Source organism: Rhinoraja longicauda, chromosome 11, assembly GCF_053455715.1.
Source record: "Rhinoraja longicauda isolate Sanriku21f chromosome 11, sRhiLon1.1, whole genome shotgun sequence".
Taxonomy (NCBI): Eukaryota; Metazoa; Chordata; class Chondrichthyes; order Rajiformes; family Arhynchobatidae; genus Rhinoraja; species Rhinoraja longicauda.
This window is the reverse complement of record NC_135963.1, coordinates 43,937,175-43,956,474: the sequence shown is the minus strand read 5'-3', so window position 1 is coordinate 43,956,474 and position 19,300 is coordinate 43,937,175. Positions and strand designations below refer to the sequence as shown.

Genomic DNA, 19,300 nt, shown 5'->3' with positions numbered 1-19,300 from the left:
GAGATAGATTTAGGTATAGATGCATGGTGATGAGGTTGGCATGCACCCATGAAAGATTGGAGTTGTTGAAAAGCAACTGGAGACACAATTGTAGGTGGTGATGTTGCAGATTTAAAGGCTGCTGAGAAATCTGGAGTGGAGATCAGGAGAGGGAAGGTTTTTGTTATAGGTACTTGGGAAAGGGAAAGACATTTTTGGGAAGGCGGCTGTTACAAGATTGACAGACGTGCAGGAAGAGATCTAAGAGGTCACTGAGGATCAATTGTAGGGGATCAGGGAGGACTTTTAGTGAAGCCAGGAAAAGTCCCCAGGGATAAATAACCCATTCTGGATGATTTTGTAACGCCTGGGTTGCTGCCAGAAAGTAGGAGCAGCCCTTAAATCTTCACATAGATCGGATTCTCTACTTGTTTTTAAGAACAGCCCTTAAATCTTCACATGGATCGGATTCTCTACTTGTTTTTAAACCACATATGCAATGAAAATTCTGAAATGTGGCAAATGAAATGTGCTATTTGAAAGATAAGCCTGGAAATTCTATATATATAGGAAATTGAACCAAATCAATCGGCCCTTTTCTGAAATTTGAATGCTATTCATATGTGTGAATTGAAAGCTCTTAAAATAAAGTTCAAATCTTTCAAATTGTGGTGATCCTAATAATTTTTTTCCAAGCCTGAAAATGATTTTTATTATTATTGAAATTAAAATTTAGCTCCTTGTCAACCTTTTAATGTGCTCTTGTTTCACTTCACCCACAACTTCATAAAACTATGTCCCAAATATTTTAAAATATCCTCATTCTTTGCACCGGGGTGGCTGGACAAACCTACTAAAGGTTCTTGGATGTTGCAGGGTGTGAGGTGTGAGATTTCTCTGCTGCCGCACCAATGTAGTCAGTTGTTTAATTTTGGGCACTGAAGCCTTATTTGTATTGCTGTTGCTTTCTGCATGTTTCTCGTGGCACAATAAATCAAGGGATGTAATGGTGGTAGGAGTTCTCTTTCACTGGAACATTTTTTCAGGCTGCGCTGTGAATGTAGTAGTGTAGGTGCAGGACCAGCTGCAGGGGCTTGATTCGGATGGGATTTGGGTGGATCAGTCCGACACGACGCATCTCTAGGGAAAAGTGTAGGAGTGAGGAAAGGGAATTGGGAGTAGACAAGACTGCACCAAACCAAGGGCACTGAGGAGAGAAAGAAAACTTGAATTTACAAGAGGTAAATTTCACTGGTTTGTGAACATCAAAAAACACATGGACAGGAAGGAGCATGGCTAGGAGAGGTATGGAGGGAGACAGGCCAGATGGAGGCAAGGGAAATCAGCTTGGTTAAGCACTTAATCAGCGTAGACAGTTGGGCCAAAGGACCAGTTTTCATGCTGCATAGCTCCATGACTAAATATTATCCTTGCCAGTCATACCCCCACCCCATAATTGATTTAAAAACAATAATGTTTGCATTGTCAATTCAGCTGTAAATAGTTCTCAGGGCAACAGTGATGCAGCGGTAGAGTTGCTGCCTCACAGCACCAGAGACCCGAGATCGATCTTGACTATGAGTGCTTGTCTGTAAGGAATTTGTACATTCTCCCTGTGACCTGTGTGGGTTTTTACTAGGATCTCAGGTTACCTCCCACACTCCAAAGGCGTACAGGTACAGTGCTCTCCATAATGTTTGGGACAAAAACCCATCATTTATTTATTAGCCTCTGTACTCCACAATTTGAGATTTGTAATAGAAAAAATCACATGAGGATTAAAGATGTGCCAATGAAAGTCAAAGAAGCTATTATGAGACTGAGAAACAAGAATAAAACTGTTAGAGACATCAGCCAAACCTTAGACTTACCAAAATCTACTGTTTGGAACGTCATTAAGAAGAAAGAGAGCACTGGTGAGCTTACTAATCGCAATGGGACTGACAGGCCAAGGAAAGCCTCCACAGCTGATGACAGAAGCATTCTCTCTATAATAACGAAAAATTCCCAAACACCTGTCCGACAGATCAGAAACACTCTTCTGGAGTCAGGTATGGATTTGTCAATGACCACTGTCCGCAGAAGACTTCATGAACATAAATACAGAGTCTACACTGCAAGATGCAAAACACTGGTTAGCTGCAAAAATAGGATGGCCAGGTTACGGTTTGCCAAGAAGTATTTAAAAGAACAACCACAATTCTGGAAAAAGGTCTTGTGGACAGATGAGACGAAGATCAAGTTATATCAGAGTGATGGCAAGAGCAAAATATGGAGGAGAAAAGGAACTGCCCAAGATCCAGAGTATACCACCTCATTTGTGAAACACGGTGGTGGGGGTGTTTTGGCCTGGGTATGAATGGCTGCTGAAGGTACTGGCTCACTTATCTTCATTGATGACACATTGGACACATTAGAGGCAGATAACATGTTCCCAATGTTGGGGGAGTCCAGAACAAGGGGCCACAGTTTGAGAATAAGGGGTAGGCCATTTAGAACGGAGATGAGGAAGAACTTTTTCAGTCAGAGGGTGGTGAAGGTGTGGAATTCTCTGCCTCAGAAGGCAGTGGAAGCCAGTTCGTTGGATGCTTTCAAAAGAGAGCTGGATAGAGCTCTTAAGGATAGCGGAGTGAGGGGGTATGGGGAGAAGGCAGGAACGGGGTACTGATTGATAGTGATCAGCCATGATCGCATTGAATGGCGGTGCTGGCTCGAAGGGCTGAATGGCCTACTCCTGCACCTATTGTCTATTGTCTATTGTCTATTGTAACTGCTGATGGTAGTAGCATAATGAATTCTGAAGTGTATAGACACATCCTATCTGCTCAAGTTCAAACAAATGCCTCGAAACTCATTGGCCGGCGGTTCATTCTACAGCAAGACAATGATCCCAAACATACTGCTAAAGCAACAAAGGAGTTTTTCAAAGCTAAAAAATGGTCATTTTCTTGAGTGGCCAAGTCAATCACCCAATCTGAACCCAATTGAGCATGCCTTTTATATGCTGAAGAGAAAACTGAAGGGGACTAGCCCCCAAAACAAGCATAAGCTAAAGATGGCTGCAATACAGGCCTGGCAGAGCATAACCGGAGAAGACACTCAGCAACTGGTGATGTCCATGAATCACAGACTTCAAGCAGTCGTTGCAACAAAATACTAACCATGACTACTTTCATTTACATGACATTGCTGATTCCCAAACATTATGGTGCCGTGAAATGGAGGGACTATGTACTGCTGTAATTTCTACATGGTGAAACCAAAATGTAATAAAATAGCCTTAATTAAAATCTGACAATGTGCACTTTAACCACATGTGATTTTTTTCTATTACAAATCACAAACTGCGGAGTGCAGAGGCAAATAAACGATGGGTCTTTGTCCCAAACATTATGGAGGTCAATGTATATAGGTTAATTGGCTTGGTGTCATAAATTGTCCCTAGTGTGTGTAGAATGGTACTAGAGTGTGGGGATCGCCTGTTGGTGCGGACTCGGTGGGCCGAAGGGCCTGTTTCCGCACTGTATCTTTAAACTAAACCAAACTAATAGTAGAGAGATTGCCCGACAAATAGTGCCATGTGATCTTTTATCTCCCCCTGAGAAGGCAGGTGGGGCCTTCTTTGCTTTCCACCTGCAAGTAGTGATGGTGTGCTAACAGCACAGAATTGCACTGGATTGACAGATCAGACCTTTGTGTTCAAGTCCAGCGAATGTGGCCGGAGTCCATGATGTACTGACCTCAAAGGAAGGATTTAATTACAGAGCCAAGGCTGAGATTAATGTTTCAGCAACATTGCCAGCCAATTTGTAACTTTTTTCTTCCCTTGTTTGCCAATAATGAGAATCCTCTTTGCTGAGGAAACAAATATAGGGTTGGAAATGGAACAGGTTCCCTAAGAGATGAGATGAGCCAAATGGCTGGTTATTTTACAACTGCATCTGCAGTCAAACAGGAATTTTCCTAATATTGACAGGTGATTACTATATACAGAGGCTGCTCTGTAGAACAACAAGCTTCAAAAGTAATTTCTGGATACCATTACGTAAAATCATGTGGACAATAGTGAGGAAGGAGATCCATCTGTTCTAGATTGAGTTTCCAAGTCCCCAGCAAGTCATGGACCTACCGTCCATCTAATGCATACACTGAATATTACTGCCAGCTCATTCACGAAAAGGCTTCACCCATTACATCATGCTGCAGTACTGATTTATGGACATGGTGTAATATGATGCTACAGAGGCTATCTCTTGCAAGCACCGTATATCCCAGGTTTCCTTCATCAGAGTTTGAATGCTGTTTTCAATGATATTGGTCTACAAATGTTCTCTTTTTAGTTACCTACCATTAGCCCCACTGATGAGGTTGGTAGTCCTTTAATCTCTCCCTTTTCTTTGTGTTGCACATGCATGTCCACACTCATGAGTGGTGTGTGAAATGCGACTATTAGAATATGCATCTGAGGCAATATAATGTGAACTAGGCCTGAAAATTGTTTTACATTTGTCAATGAATTATATGAGCAAGAATGGGATCCCATACAAACTTGCCTTATCAGCCAGGAGTGATGAAGCTAAGTATAGCACCCAAATAGAAGTCCCCTGAACCTCGGATTGGATATAGGGCCCGATCTGCATTGTGCAGTGTTCGAACCCCTTGACCCAACTTAATTGAAAAATGTTTTTCTGATATCGTGCACTTTCTTTTGATAGGGTGATCTGACCAACCTTGTTCATGGTAGCCACTGTTCGAAGTACCGATTGACCAGAATTCCTGGCACCAATGCATTTCTTGGAATTGTTAACGAAACATGCGATGCACTTGCTTTCTGCGCTTGCAGTATGGTGGACAGACTTTGCCTGAACTGTCACAGGTCAGTGATCTGTTACTTAACGGGATAGAATTTTACACTAATATCATTGGGGAAGGTGTGATGTTACACTATAGTAAGCAGTTAATAAAGTTAATAGTTCTTATCAGATACCATACCATGCAAATAATTGAAGATAGCTTGGGAAATATGTTGGCCAAAAAAATGAAACTGAGCATTCTCTGAAATAGTGTAAAATTCTGCAAAAGCAAAGTTAATGAACCTGCAAATGAAAGAAAGGTGGTTTAAATGGGGTTTTCTGAAAATAATTTGTTGTGTTATGTTTGTTGTGTTATCTGTATTTGAAATACAAATAATTTTAGAAATATCTCCAGGCAATTTGGTAAGATGTGACCTTCAATAAACAGGCATGTGCCGGAAACATCCTGTATTTAATGCCATTGCGTTAATAATTTTGGGGTGTAAAATGGTAACCGGTAAGAAATACCAAATTTTAACACTCACTAGCATATTTACATGTCAGGTCTAACCATTCTCTGTTTCTCTAGTGATAAATCAATAAAGTAATAAAATCTCTACCATGTACACCACCCCATCCCAGAGGTTGGATTCTTAATGTTGTCCACCCACTCCCTTCCCCCCTCTAACTCATCTGTCTGCCACCCCTCGCCCATCCTCTGTACTCGTACTTAACTGAGGCATGAAGGTGCAGGTAAAACCCATGTGAGCCTCACTGAGCAACTGTTCACACAGCAGGTAACAAGCATCGACTCCTGCTGCTAGGAAGTTGCAACTCCTAGTCACCTGACACTTGTCTCTGCCATCCTCCTTGCCTGCTTTTTCTCGCTCACCTTCCTTGTCTTGACTTGTCTCTGCCTTCAAATCCTCTGAGTATTAGTCCCACTCATCTATTGTCCCTCACTCTCTTGACTGGTCTCACTCTCTATCCAGCTTTCCCTTCATCATCTGCATTCTACCACAATCTCCACTTTTGTCTCTCAGCTGCAGTGACCTGGGTTCAGCCCTGACCTCCAGTATTTTCTGTGAGGAGTATGAATATTCTCTTTGTGTGACAATAGACAATAGGTGCAGGAATAGGCCAGCACCGCCATTCAATGTGATCATGGCTGATCATTCTCAACCAGTACCCCATTCCTGCCTTCTCCCCATACCACCTGACTTCGCTATCCTTAAGAGCTCTATCTAGCTCTCTCTTGAATGCATTCAAAGAATTGGCCTCCACTGCCTTCTGAGGCAGAGAATTCCACAGATTCACAACTCTCTGACTGAAAAAGTTTTTCCTCATCTCCGTTCTAAATGGCCTACCCCTTATTCTTAAACTGTGATTGAGTTCCCTCCCATATCCCAAAGAAGTAAGAAATGGTGGGTGAACAAAGTTATAGGAACTGCAGATGCTTGTTTACAAAGAAGGACACAAAGTGCTGGAGTAACTTAGTGCAACAGGCAGTTCCTGGAGAACATGGATAGGCGACGTTTCGGGTCAGGACTCTTCTTCAGACTGTAGTAGAGTTGTTAGAAATGTGCGGAGAACAGGTTACAGGGAAAATTAGCGGGGGAATGGAATTTCTTTGTGTGTTAGCATAGACTCAATTGTCCTAATGGCCTCCTTTTATATCACAACTAGACCAAGTGGACCCATTGGGCCCAAATCTCTCCTGCATTGGTGCAGCACCCTCGCCTCCCCCAATCCCCTCTCCCCCCTCCTCTCTCCCACCTCCCTCCCCTCCCCCTCCCTCCCTCCCTCCTCCCCCTCCCTCCCTCCCTCCTCCCCCTCCCTCCCTCCCTCCTCCCCCTCCCTCCCTCCCTCCTCCCCCTCCCCGTCCCTCCCCCTCCCCTTCCACCCCCCTCCCTCCCTCCTCCTCCTCTCCCTCTCCCTCCTCCCCCCTTCCCCCCTCCCTCCCCTCTCCCTCTCTCCTCCTCCCCCTCCCGTCCCTCCCCTTCCCCCCCTCCCTCCCTTCCCCTCCCTCCCTTCCCCTCCTCCTCCCTCTCTGTCTTCCCCTTCCCCTCCCTCTTCCTCTTGCCCTCCCCCTCCCCCCCCACTCCATCCCCGGGAGATAGATTTAAACGTTAAAATGTGAATAACTTAAAAAATATAACACCAATTTCAATAAAACTACTTGCATTACCATTAAAGCAATGACGGTGAATAAGGTGGGCCTAAAATTGTCACGCTATCGTGTACCGTTTTGGCTGTAGTGCGATCACAAACAAACAAACGAGAGTTTTAGTATATAGATGAAATATGAAACTTTGCAACCTCACTTATCAGGTATGGAATACTTTAGATTAAAATTCAGATTTACTCCCTAATGTGTTGAGGGTGGGTGAGAAAGTGATAATAATAAAGAATTAGTCCGAATGGGTGATTGATGGTCGGAGTGGACTCAGTGGGCCAAAGGGCCTATTTCCACGCTGATTCTCTAAACTTTTAAATATAAATAGATGCAAGAATTCACTCGCACCCTCCATCTATAACTCCATGTTAATGTTGATCGCTGTTGAATTTTTGAGGGCATAGATAATGGCCTTCACCTTCAGCATCTGTTTACATGCCAGATTGTAAGGAAACATTGGATTTGAGCTGCACAACCAATTGCGGATAGTATCCGGATACCACACCTTCCAACCCTCTCTTGCTCACAAAACTAGGATCCTTTGGAATTTCCTGATTTCCTGTGCTCTATTTCAAATTGCAGTTTAAATTTATAATCCCCAAGGGGCAGGTATTCTTTCCCGCAGCATAACTCCTGTGTTTTTACACTTAGCTTTACACTTCAAATGTAAACAAAATATTTCATGGTTCTTTATGACAATGGGACAAATGTGATGTAGCACATTCATGCAATATTCCTTTATTATAAGAAATAATATTCTTACATTCAGCATCTTAAGAATATTATTCAGCAAATGAGTTATCATGTCTCAACCGTCACTGATATTAAATTTTACAAGCTGCTTTGGAAGAGTTTGGCCAGGATATTGGGCAGATATTTTGGAGGGTGGGTAAAACTGTGTTGCCATGATTAAAATGAACTGTGTGTTTTTTCATTGGACACGAGAAACAAGTGTACCTACTCAAAAAGTTGTTGAAGGACTGATAATTATGTTCCCTTCTAACAATTTATTTAGAATGGAACAAAATGAATGTGAGTGCCCCTGTGAATGCCCCCTGGAGGTGAATGAATGTACTGGCAACCTGACCAATGCAGAAAGCAGGTAAGATTTATCCCAAATTATTTTTTAATGTGGAATTGTCTCGGTAAAATCCTTGGGTGATAGCATGGTTTGCATTAGCCTGGGTTCAGTCCTGACCTCCAGTATTTTCTGTGAGATGTATGAATGTTCTCTTTGTGTGAGTGAGTAATACTCTGCATTAGCCTGGATTGGGCAGTCCCAATAATGTTTGAAGCTTAACACCATCCAGAGCAAAGAAACACAATTAGTATCTTATCCACATTCTTTGTCTTTATCATCAGTCCACAAGTTGCAGTGTATACTATCTGAAGTACCCAGGCTCTGGTCTTGTACTGCAGTTATTTGTGTAGGTTATTCCAATAGCTGCTTCTGAACGTACAAATTCTACCTATCCAAAGGACAAAGGCAGTCAGAGGATGGAAATTCCCACTCAAGTTGCATCCCATCCTGACTTGACATTTTGTTGTTATTCCTTCGTTGTTGCTGCTATCTAAATTATGGTCCTCTCTATCCAGCAGTATTGTGGGTGTACCATAACCAGAAGCCTCAAAGGCAACTCACCACCAGCTTCTCCAGGGGCAGATTTGGTTAAAGAATAAATGCTGGTCTTATCTTCTTTTGCATTTGCTTAAGCAACATTGGTTGTGACTTGAGTTGGGTGGGCTGTAACTATGTGTTCAATATCCTTGTGTTAAGGAGAAATGAATTTCTAGCTGCTGTTGTGGACCATTAATGTCCATTTATGTGTTCAGGACAAGATCGGATTCTGTTCTTCTGCTCTCTTTAATGGAATAGCTTGTCAAAACTCATTGTAGAACAAAACATTGGAAAGAAATCACCACCTCTAGCACTAATTGGGAGAAATGTGTGGGAGGGAATAATATTTTAATTACTAATTAGTATGCCTGCAAATGTTTGAGTCGTGAATAATTTATTTTGTTTTTTAATAAAACAGGAATCCAAGTTGTGAAGTCCACCAGGAGCCTCTGACTCTTGCTGCCTTTGACCCCAGTCTACAAGAAACCCTCCCCCAGTGCATTAACACCAGATGCAGCCAAAGGACATTGAGCGGGTAACCCCAATTAACTTACAGTGCATACATTTGTGGCATGAAATGTGCTTTGCTGTTATTTTTTTTCTGTTTGGAACAGATGTCACCGGCATGGGGTTGTTCCTTCATGGTTGATGCTCACCAAAACTTTGAGACATCACAGAAGTGCTTTTAAAAAAAATGGAATTTAGACTTTACAGACACAACGTGGAAACAGGCCCTTCGGCCCACCGTGTCCGCGCTGACCAGCGATCACCCTGTACACTAGCACTACCCTAGATGCTAGGGACAATTTACACTTTTACCGAAGCCAATTAACCTACAAATCTGTATGTCTTTAGAGTGTGGGAGGAAACCAGAGCACCCAGAGAAATCCCACGTGGTCACAGGGACTCCATAGCATCCACAATCAAGATGGAACCCGGGTCTCTGGCGCTATAAGGCAGCAACTCTATCGTAGCTCCACTGTGCTGCCCGTCATACGAGTTATAAGCAATCGTTTGTTGTGAATTTAATTTCTGACGTTTAGTCGTTGACACATTTTGTTCTGGCAATCTCCTTAAGACGTATAAGAAAATAACTGCAGATGCTGGTACAAATCGGTTTATTCACAAAATGCTGGAGTAACCCCTGGTCCACTCGTCCCTTCCTACCCAAACTCGTCCCTTCCTACCCAAACCACCCCAACCCCGGGCACTTTCCCCTGCAACCGCACGAGATGCATCACCTGTCCCTTTACCTCCCCCCTCAACTCCATCCAAGGACCCAAACAGTCTTTTCAGGTGAGACAAAGGTTCACCTGCACCTCCTCCAACCTCATCTATTGCATCCGCTGCTCTAGATGTCAACTTATTTACATCGGCGAAACCAAGCGCAGGCTCGGCGATCGCTTCGCTGAACACCTGCGCTCGGTCCGCATTAACCGAACTGATCTCCCGGTGGCCGAGCACTTCAACTACCCCTCCCATTCCCAGTCTGACCTTTCTGTCATGGGCCTCCTCCAGTGCCATAGTGAGGCCCACCGGAAATTGGAGGAACAGCACCTCATATTTCGCCTGGGCAGTTTGCAGCCCAGTGGTATGAACATCGACTTCTCCAACTTTAGATAGTTCCTCTGTCCCTCCCTTCCCCTCCTCCTTCCCAGATCTCCCTCTATCTTCCTGTCTCCACCAATATCCTTCCTTTGTCCCGCCCCCCTGACATCAGTCTGAAGAAGGGTCTAGCCCCGAAACGTCACCCATTCCTTCTCTCCCGAGATGCTGCCTGACCTGCTGAGTTACTCCAGCATTTTGTGAATAAATCTCCTTAAGTTACTGGGTTTTGATGCAAGGATAACCTCCAGTGATACACTCATATTAACTGAGGCTTTATACTTATCTGTGTAGCTTTAACTGGTCTCAGCAGGAGAGCAGATGAGGCATAACTCTGCCCCAATCTACGAATGGTAAAAAACGACACAAAAAGTTTGTGAGCCAGATTGAAACTGGTGATTATGATGATATTAAGCTCAGCAATGTTATTCCCACAGTTAAATTGGCTTGAAACAATGAAGTTTGCACAAAACCACTGGTTGTTGAGTGGATCAGTGAGGGAATTTGTGCCTTCAAAGCCATCAACTGCAAGAATGCAATGAAAATTGCTCATCTTGTTGAATGACTGGTTCTTTTCTTTCCATTCCAGTGATTGTTTTGGTGTTTTGGACTGCGAATGGTGTATGGTGGATAGTGATGGAAAAACCCATCTGGATGAGCCATACTGTGCATCCCAGAAAGAATGCTTTGGAGGAATTGTAGGAGCTAAGAGTCCCTACATAGATGACATGCCTGCCTTGGGTAAGGATGAAAGAATGGGTGTAGTGAACATCCTTTTTTAATTTTGAAATGCTGAATGCTAATTTACAAAAACACAAGTAATAAAGTACAGTGCCCAGAAACTCCTCTTGTTGATACCTGTCAGGAATTAAATTGTCAGCTAAAACTACATAACATTTTATTTGCAAACAGTGCCTCTTCCTGATTGTGGGGCCTGTTCCCCAATCCTCATTCCTTAGTGTTATAAATATGCCTGTGATTTTAAGTTTTTCACATTTGACTCAAATGGTCATGTGCACCACTGACAGATAAAGTGGCCACAAACCATTTTTTGACAAAAATAAATGCTTTTATTCTTGTCTTGTCTGCTTTCATGTTTCCAAGAATGTAAATTGTATTCACCCCCCCTTTTTCTCCTTTTTCTCGTTCTTCTTCAAATTAAAAAGGTTGCCATCTTCTTTGCTATTTCTTTTACGTAGTTCAAATTTGCTTTCTAGTTCTTTTATTTGCTAATTTATAGCAGGTCCATGCATTGTCACATTCTGAGATGCATCCTCAGTTAAACATTCATATTACCATACTTTCAGTTTACAAATCTTTGCCGAGGCATTGCTGTGCCCACTGAACTGTGCATGCTCATTAACCTAGTGCAGTGAAAATGTATTATCATAGCATTCTACCTCTCATTCTGCTGCCCTGAAGGCAGGTAATTGAAACACACCTTTTCCTATTAAGGCCCTTTGTATAAGTCACTTCACATGCACGGGCATTTGAAGCCACATGTTGGAGTATGGTGCCACATGAAAATTTGAAGTTGTGGCTTGGTTAAGGTGCTTAAAGACTCTATTGAATGTGGAGCTATTCAATCCATAATCCCTGTACCAGTCAACAGCTGCTACACTGGCTCAGCGGGCAGACCCACTGAGGCACCTGTCGCTGGAAACCATCCTGTTCAAATTAGCTCTACGTTTGCAAATATTTATTTATGGTTACTCAAAAATGAAATTGTCGCTTTTGATGAAAGATTGCAACAAAGTTCTGTCCGAGTAACAAAGGCATTTCTATTCAGAGAGTGTACAGGCTGTTTCAATCCGTACAGTGCCCTTCATAATGTTTGGGACAAAGACCCATCATTTATTTATTTGCCTTTGTACTCCACAATTTCAGATTTGTAATAGAAAAAATCACATGTGGTTAAAGTGCACATTGTCAGATTTTATTAAAGGCCATTTTTATACATGTTGGTTTCACCATGTAGAAATTACAGCTGTGTTTATACATAGTCCCCCCATTTCAGGGCACCATAATGTTTGGAATACATGGCTTCACGGGCATTTGTAATTGCTCAGGCGTATAAAAGACGAAATTGCTGAGCATTTGGATAGCAGTAACGGGATCATTCCGAGTCAGCATGGATTTACGAAGGGGAAATCATGCTTGACAAATCTACTGGAATTTTTTGAGGATGTAACTAGGAAAATTGACAAGGGAGAGTCAGTGGATGTGGTGTACCTCGACTTTCAGAAAGCCTTCGACAAGGTCCCACATAGGAGATTAGTGGGCAAAATTAGGGCACATGGTATTGGGGGTAGGGTACTGACATGGATAGAAAATTGGTTGACAGACAGAAAGCAAAGAGTGGGGATAAATGGGTCCCTTTCGGAATGGCAGGCAGTGACCAGTGGGGTACCGCAAGGTTCGGTGCTGGGACCCCAGCTATTTACGATATACATTAATGACTTAGACGAAGGGATTAAAAGTACCATTAGCAAATTTGCAGATGATACTAAGTTGGGGGGTAGTGTGAATTGTGAGGAAGATGCAATAAGGCTGCAGGGTGACTTGGACAGATTGTGTGAGTGGGCGGATACATGGCAGATGCAGTTTAATGTAGATAAGTGTGAGGTTATTCACTTTGGAAGTAAGAATAGAAAGGCAGATTATTATCTGAATGGTGTCAAGTTAGGAGGAGGGGGAGTTCAACGAGATCTGGGTGTCCTAGTGCATCAGTCAATGAAAGGAAGCATGCAGGTACAGCAGGCAGTGAAGAAAGCCAATGGAATGTTGGCCTTCGTAACAAGAGGAGTTGAGTATAGGAGCAAAGAGGTCCTTCTACAGTTGTACCGGGCCCTGGTGAGACCGCACCTGGAGTACTGTGTGCAGTTTTGGTCTCCAAATTTGAGGAAGGATATTCTTGCTATGGAGGGCGTGCAGCGTAGGTTCACTAGGTTAATTCCCGGAATGGCGGGACTGTCGTATGTTGAAAGGCTGGAGCGATTGGGCTTGTATACACTGGAATTTAGAAGGATGAGGGGGGATCTTATTGAAACATATAAGATAATTAGGGGATTGGACACATTAGAGGCAGATAACATGTTCCCAATGTTGGGGGAGTCCAGAACAAGGGGCCACAGTTTAAGAATAAGGGGTAGGCCATTTAGAACGGAGACGAGGAAGAACTTTTTCAGTCAGAGGGTGGTGAAGTTGTGGAATTCTCTGCCTCAGAAGGCAGTGGAGGCCAGTTCGTTGGATGCTTTCAAGAGAGAGCTGGATAGAGCTCTTAAGGATAGCGGAGTGAGGGGATATGGGGAGAAGGCAGGAACGGGGTACTGATTGAGAGTGATCAGCCATGATCGCATTGAATGGCGGTGCTGGCTCGAAGGGCTGAATGGCCTACTCCTGCACCTATTGTCTATTGTCTATCTATTGTCTATTGTTTCATTGCCTCCTTAGTGCAGGTATAAGAGAGCTCTCAGCACCTAGTCTTTCCTCCAGTCTTTCCATCACCCTTGGAAACTTTTATAGCTGTTTATCAACATGAGGACCAAAGTTATGCCAATGAAAGTCAAATAAGCCATTATGAGACAGAGAAACAAGAAAAAAACTGTTAAGAGACATCAGCCAAACCTTAGGCTTACCAAAGTCAACTGTTTGGAACATCAGCAAGAAGAAAGAGAGCACTGGTGATCTTACTAATCGCAAAGGGACCAGCGGGCCAAGGAAGACCTCCACAGCTGATGGCAGAAGAATTCTCTCTATAATAATGAAAAATTCCCAAACACCTGTCCGACAGATCCGAAAGAGTCAGGTGTGGATTTGTCAATGACCACAGAAGACTTCATGAACAGAAATACAGAGGCTACACTGCAAGATGCAAACCACTGGTTACCTGCAAAAATAGGATGGCCAGGTTACAGTTTGCCAAGAAGTACATAAAAGAGCAACCTGGAAAATGGTTTTGTGGACAGATGAGACGAAGATTAACATATCAGAGTGATTGCAAGAGCAAAGTATGGAGGAGAGAAGGAACTGCCCAAGATCCAAAGCATACCACCTCCTCTGTGAAACACAGTGGTGGGGGTGTTATGGCCTGGGCACGTATGGCTGCTGAAGGTACTGGCTCACTTATCTTCATTGATGATAAAACTGCTGATGGTAGTAGCATAATGAATTCTGGTGTGTATAGACACATCCTATCTGCTCAAGATCAAACAAATGCTTCAAAATTCATTGGCCGGCAGTTTGTTCTACAGTAAGACAATGATCCCAAACATACTGCTCAAGCAACAAAGGAGTTTTTCAAAGCTAAAAAATGGTCAATTCTTGAGTGGCCAAGTCAACCACCCGATCTGAACCCAATTGAGCATGCTTTTTATATGCTGAAGAGAAAACTGAAGGGGACTAGCCCCCAAAGTATAATGTGGATAAATGCAGTATAATGTGGATAAATGTGAGGTTATCCACTTTGGTGGCAAGAACAGGAAAGCAGACTATTATCTGAATGGTGGCCGATTAGGAAAAGGGGAGATGCAACGAGACCTGGGTGTCGTGGTACACCAGTCATTGAAAGTAGGCATGCAGGTGCAGCAGGCAATGAAGAAAGCGAATGGTATGTTGGCATTCATAGCGAGGGGATTTGAGTATAGGAGCAGGGAGGTTCTGCTGCAGTTGTACAGGGCATTGGTGAGACCACACCTGGAGTATTGCGTACAGTTTTGGTCTCCTAATCTGAGGAAAGACATTCTTGCCATAGAGGGAGTACAGAGAAGGTTCACCAGATTGATTCCTGGGATGGCAGGACTTTCATATGAAGAAAGACTGGATAGACTCGGCTTGTACTCGCTGGAATTTAGAAGATTGAGGGGGGGATCTTATAAAAACTTACAAAATTCTTAAGGGGTTGGACAGGCTAGATGCAGGAAGATTGTTCCCAATGTTGGGGAAGTCCAGAACAAGGGGTCACAGTTTAAGGATAAGGGGGAAGTCTTTTAGGACCGAGATGAGAAAGTTTTTTTTCACACATTGAGTGGTGAATCTGTGGAATTCTCTGCCACAGAGTGTAGTTAAGGCCAGTTCATTGGCTATATTTAAGAGGGAGTTAGGTGTGACCCTTGTGGCTAAAGGGATCAGGGGGTATGGAGAGAAGGCAGGTACAGGATACTGAGTTGGATGATCAGCCATGATCATATTGAATGGCAGTGCAGGCTCGAAGGGCCGAATGGCCTACTCCTGCACCTATTTTCTATGTTTCTATGTTTCTAAAACAAGTATAAGCTAAAGATAGCTGCAATACAGGCCTGGCAGAGCATCACCAGAGAAGACACCCAGCAACTGGTGATGTCCATGAATCACAAACTTCAAGCAGTCACTGCATGCAAAGGATATGCAACATAATACTAAACATGACTACTTTCAGTTACATGACATTGCTGTGTCCCAAACATTATGGTGCCCTTAAATGGGGGAACTTTGTATAAACACTGCTGTAATTTCTACATGCTGAAACCAAAATGTATAAAAATGGCCTTTATTAAAATCTGACCATGTGCACTTTAACCACGTGATTTTTTTCTATTACAAATCTCAAATTGTGGAGTACAGAGGCAAATAAATAAATGCTGGGTCTTTGTCCCAAACATTATGGAGGGCACTAGCTCTGTGCCTGTACTGTTCCACCCTCCCTCTGTTTATATCCAATGTCAGTGAGCCACCTTTCAAATCTCACCGACACAATAAAAAATTCAGCTTGCCTGTCAAAGGAAAGCTGTATAATTTCAAAACAAATTGCTCAGTAGGTCATGTATCAAACCCCAGAATGTTGTTACTTTTCTTTGGAACGTGTGATTGTTGTGCACTAGAATAAACTACCTCCAAAACATACTCCTCAGTAATTTCCATTCACTTGTTGACAAGGAAACGTTGATGAACATTTATTGTGAATATTACAGCTTGTAGTTCGGTCCAAGACGATAAGATACGTATTCCCCAGGGCTCTACCATGCACTGTGAAAGTCCTGCCCTTGCTTGACATTGCAAAATGCAAACCTTGCACTTGCTTGAATCTAATGTCATTTGCCATTCCTTGGCCCACTAACCTAGCTGATCAAGAACCCATTGTAATAGTTGATATCCACCTGTCCTGCCTATAAATACACATATTTTAGTGTCATCTGCAAACTTACTAACCATTCCCTGAACTAAAAAGTAAATGTCATGCAAATTCGGCTTCTGCTGAGCCTGGTCCTGTCTTCAGCTACTTTCAACGGATGGGTTTTCAGCACCATTCTTGCAGCTTCCTTCAGGGTGGATGTTTGCAACCCTTGCTGGCCAAGTGCTCACTTCGGAGTGTGGGCCACAATATTCATTACTGACTCTTCACTTTAATCATCTGGAGGCCTAGCTTCTAGCCCATCGTCAGTGACAAAGGCTGCTGCCATGGAATTCCTTTCCTAGCACATAATATGCTGAATAGTAGTCTATGTTCAGGCTCCCTTTGGTTGAAATATCAAGGCTGATAAGCATTTTGCAACCTTAGACATTGAGCCAAGTAACCTTCTGGTCGTTTTTTCTTTTTGAATGATAGGAGATGAGGTTGTGGCATTGAACATGATCAAAAGCGCGCCCGTTGGACCGGTGGCTGGTGGGATAATGGGGTGTATTATGGTGCTAGTTCTGGCAGTGTATGCTTACCGACACCAGATCCACAGGAGAAGTCACCAGCACATGTCTCCTCTCGCAGCCCAAGGTAGGAATGGGATTTTAGCTTTTTGAAGATCACATAGCCAAAATTTTCGGAATGTATGATTTGACACACGAGAGCAGTTAAGAATATTTGTTTTATACGTATTGAATGGAATGATTTGTATTGAGAAGGGAAGGATTACTCGGCTTGTTAGACTGGAGTTAAAGGAGTACAATGTTCCATATTCAATGCCTTTTGTAATTCATTTCTACCCCAATGGTACTGAGGCTATCTGTTAAATTCATAAACCATGCAGATTGGAAGGCCCCAAATTTTTGTTTATTTCTCAATTGTTGCCAGTGTCTGAAGAGTGGCAAAGTTCGCGGTTAAGTGCAACGATAACATTTCCTAATTCTTATAGCAGTTTAACTGCTCACTAAAATTCTTCAATCTTTTAATTATTATGTCTTAAACTCCCTTTTATTTGAAATTGGTTTTAGAATTGAATTAATGTTGCAAAGATATTTGTTGGTAGAAAAAAAGCTTCGCTTCCCCCCCCCCCCCCCCCCCTCCTACGTGAAAGGATAAAAATCGATAATAAACTGCTGAACCAAATATAAACTATTTTTCAAAAAGTTTGCAATTAACAATTATCTTTTTACACAAAAAGAGATGTCTGTCCGAATGTCCAACCTGGAAAATGACCGTGATGAGAGGGATGAAGATAGCCATGAGGATAGAGGAATCAGTAAGTATTATCTGCCAAATTAAACCTGGATTCTTGAAACTCTTATTTGTTGAGTGAAATGCCCCAGTCACCATCGTGATTTTGAATTTAACATTTCAGAAGGCCATCAGGAAAGGCTTCCTTTTAACAACTGTTGTTCAGGAGATAAGCAGAAGATTGTAACTCAGTACATGAGAGAGGGCTGCCTGGTGGTTCTGACATCAACACCACTTCGTATGATTCGGCCAATTCACTGGATGTATTCAAGAGAGAGTTAGATATAGCTCTTAGGGCTAACAGAAACAAGGGATATGGGGAGAAAGCAGGAACGGGGCACTGATTTTGGGTGATCAGCCATGATCATATTGAATGGCGGCGCTGGTTCGAAGGGCCGAATGGTCCACTCCTGAACCTATTTTTTATGTTTCAATGAGTGACATAAACAGGAAGCTTGAAGGATCCATTGCTGATCAGTGTGGTGTCAGCTCTTGTCAGCTGAGGTGATAATGGATGTATTGACATCCCTGACAAAGAAAAGGGAAGAAAATCAACCATTCGTGTTGCTCTTGAAATCTGTAGATGTGGGAGTTGTTCATGGGCAGAATTGTTTTTTCTCATGAAGCAGTGGTTCTGTAAATATGCAAGGTTCAGAAAGGCGTCATAGTCATACATTGTGGAAACAGGCCTTTCGGCCCAACATGCCCATACCGACCAACATGTCCCAACTACAACTAGTCCCACTTGCTTGCGTTTGGCCCATATCCCTCTAAACCTGTCTAATTGCTTCTTAAACGTTGTGATAGTCCCTGCCTCAACTACCTCCTCTGGCAGCCTGTTCCATACAGTTCCCAGTGCCCTACCATTCACTGTGTAGATCCTGCCCATGTTAGACCTAGCATGTGGCACTGGAAGCAATCCCGAGATCACTACTCTGGAGGTCCTACCTTTCAGCCTTTTACCTAACTCCCTATACTCGTACTGTAGAGACTCCTTCCTTTTCTTACCTATATCATTTGTGCCAACATGCACGACAACCTCCGTCTGCTCCCCCTCTCCTTTGAGGATGTCATGCAGCCTGTCTCTGTCATGGCATGTCATGTCATGTCTCTGAGACGTCGTGGAACCTGGAACCAGGGAGGCAGCACACCATCCTGGAGTCTCGACTGCTTCCCGCAGAATCTCCTGGCTACACCTCTAACTATAGAGTCAGATCAGATATTCATGTTTCTGGATCTTATGAGTTAGAAAAGTGGAAAATCTTTAAAGGTCCTGAATAATTACAGAATTAAGCTTTGGTCTTATTTGCTAACTTCCAATTTCTAGGATTGTTAGTAGAATAGGGAATCTGAATAGCACTCACCGTTTAAAACTGAAGAATGGAGGCCATTGGTAGCAGGGTTTTATTTTTAACTTTTGTAATCTTCTGCACCTTATCCTTAACATGAATGGCTTTTTTATTCTTCTCATAGGAGAATCATGTAACAGGGTTCTATCAATTAACCATCTGGGAACTGGATTAATTTAGATTAATCTCATAGGAGAAAAATGAAAAAGTCATTTGTTTGCTTTCTGACTGACAGATTTGAGTTTAGTTTTCCAAATGTCTTTTACAAGGAAAATATGTTTTTTAACCAGTTTACTCTAGTCTTCAATTTTTTCCCCCTTTATCTGTTCAAAGTTTGCTGTTTTTTAAAACCCTTTCAAATCACAGTTTTGTTTT

General features: G+C 42.8%; 1 protein-coding gene across 1 annotated transcript in view; it reads left to right on the top strand.

Moving 5' to 3' along the window:
* The window catches only part of cachd1 (cache domain containing 1), a 163,274-nt gene that overhangs the window by 137,305 nt on the left and 6,669 nt on the right, over positions 1-19,300 (top strand). The window contains exons 20-25 of the mRNA XM_078407508.1: positions 4,695-4,855; positions 7,964-8,050; positions 8,985-9,101; positions 10,761-10,912; positions 16,755-16,916; positions 17,524-17,601. Of these exons, the coding sequence (XP_078263634.1) occupies positions 4,695-4,855; positions 7,964-8,050; positions 8,985-9,101; positions 10,761-10,912; positions 16,755-16,916; positions 17,524-17,601 (757 nt within the window). The remainder of the gene's footprint in view (positions 1-4,694; positions 4,856-7,963; positions 8,051-8,984; positions 9,102-10,760; positions 10,913-16,754; positions 16,917-17,523; positions 17,602-19,300) is intronic.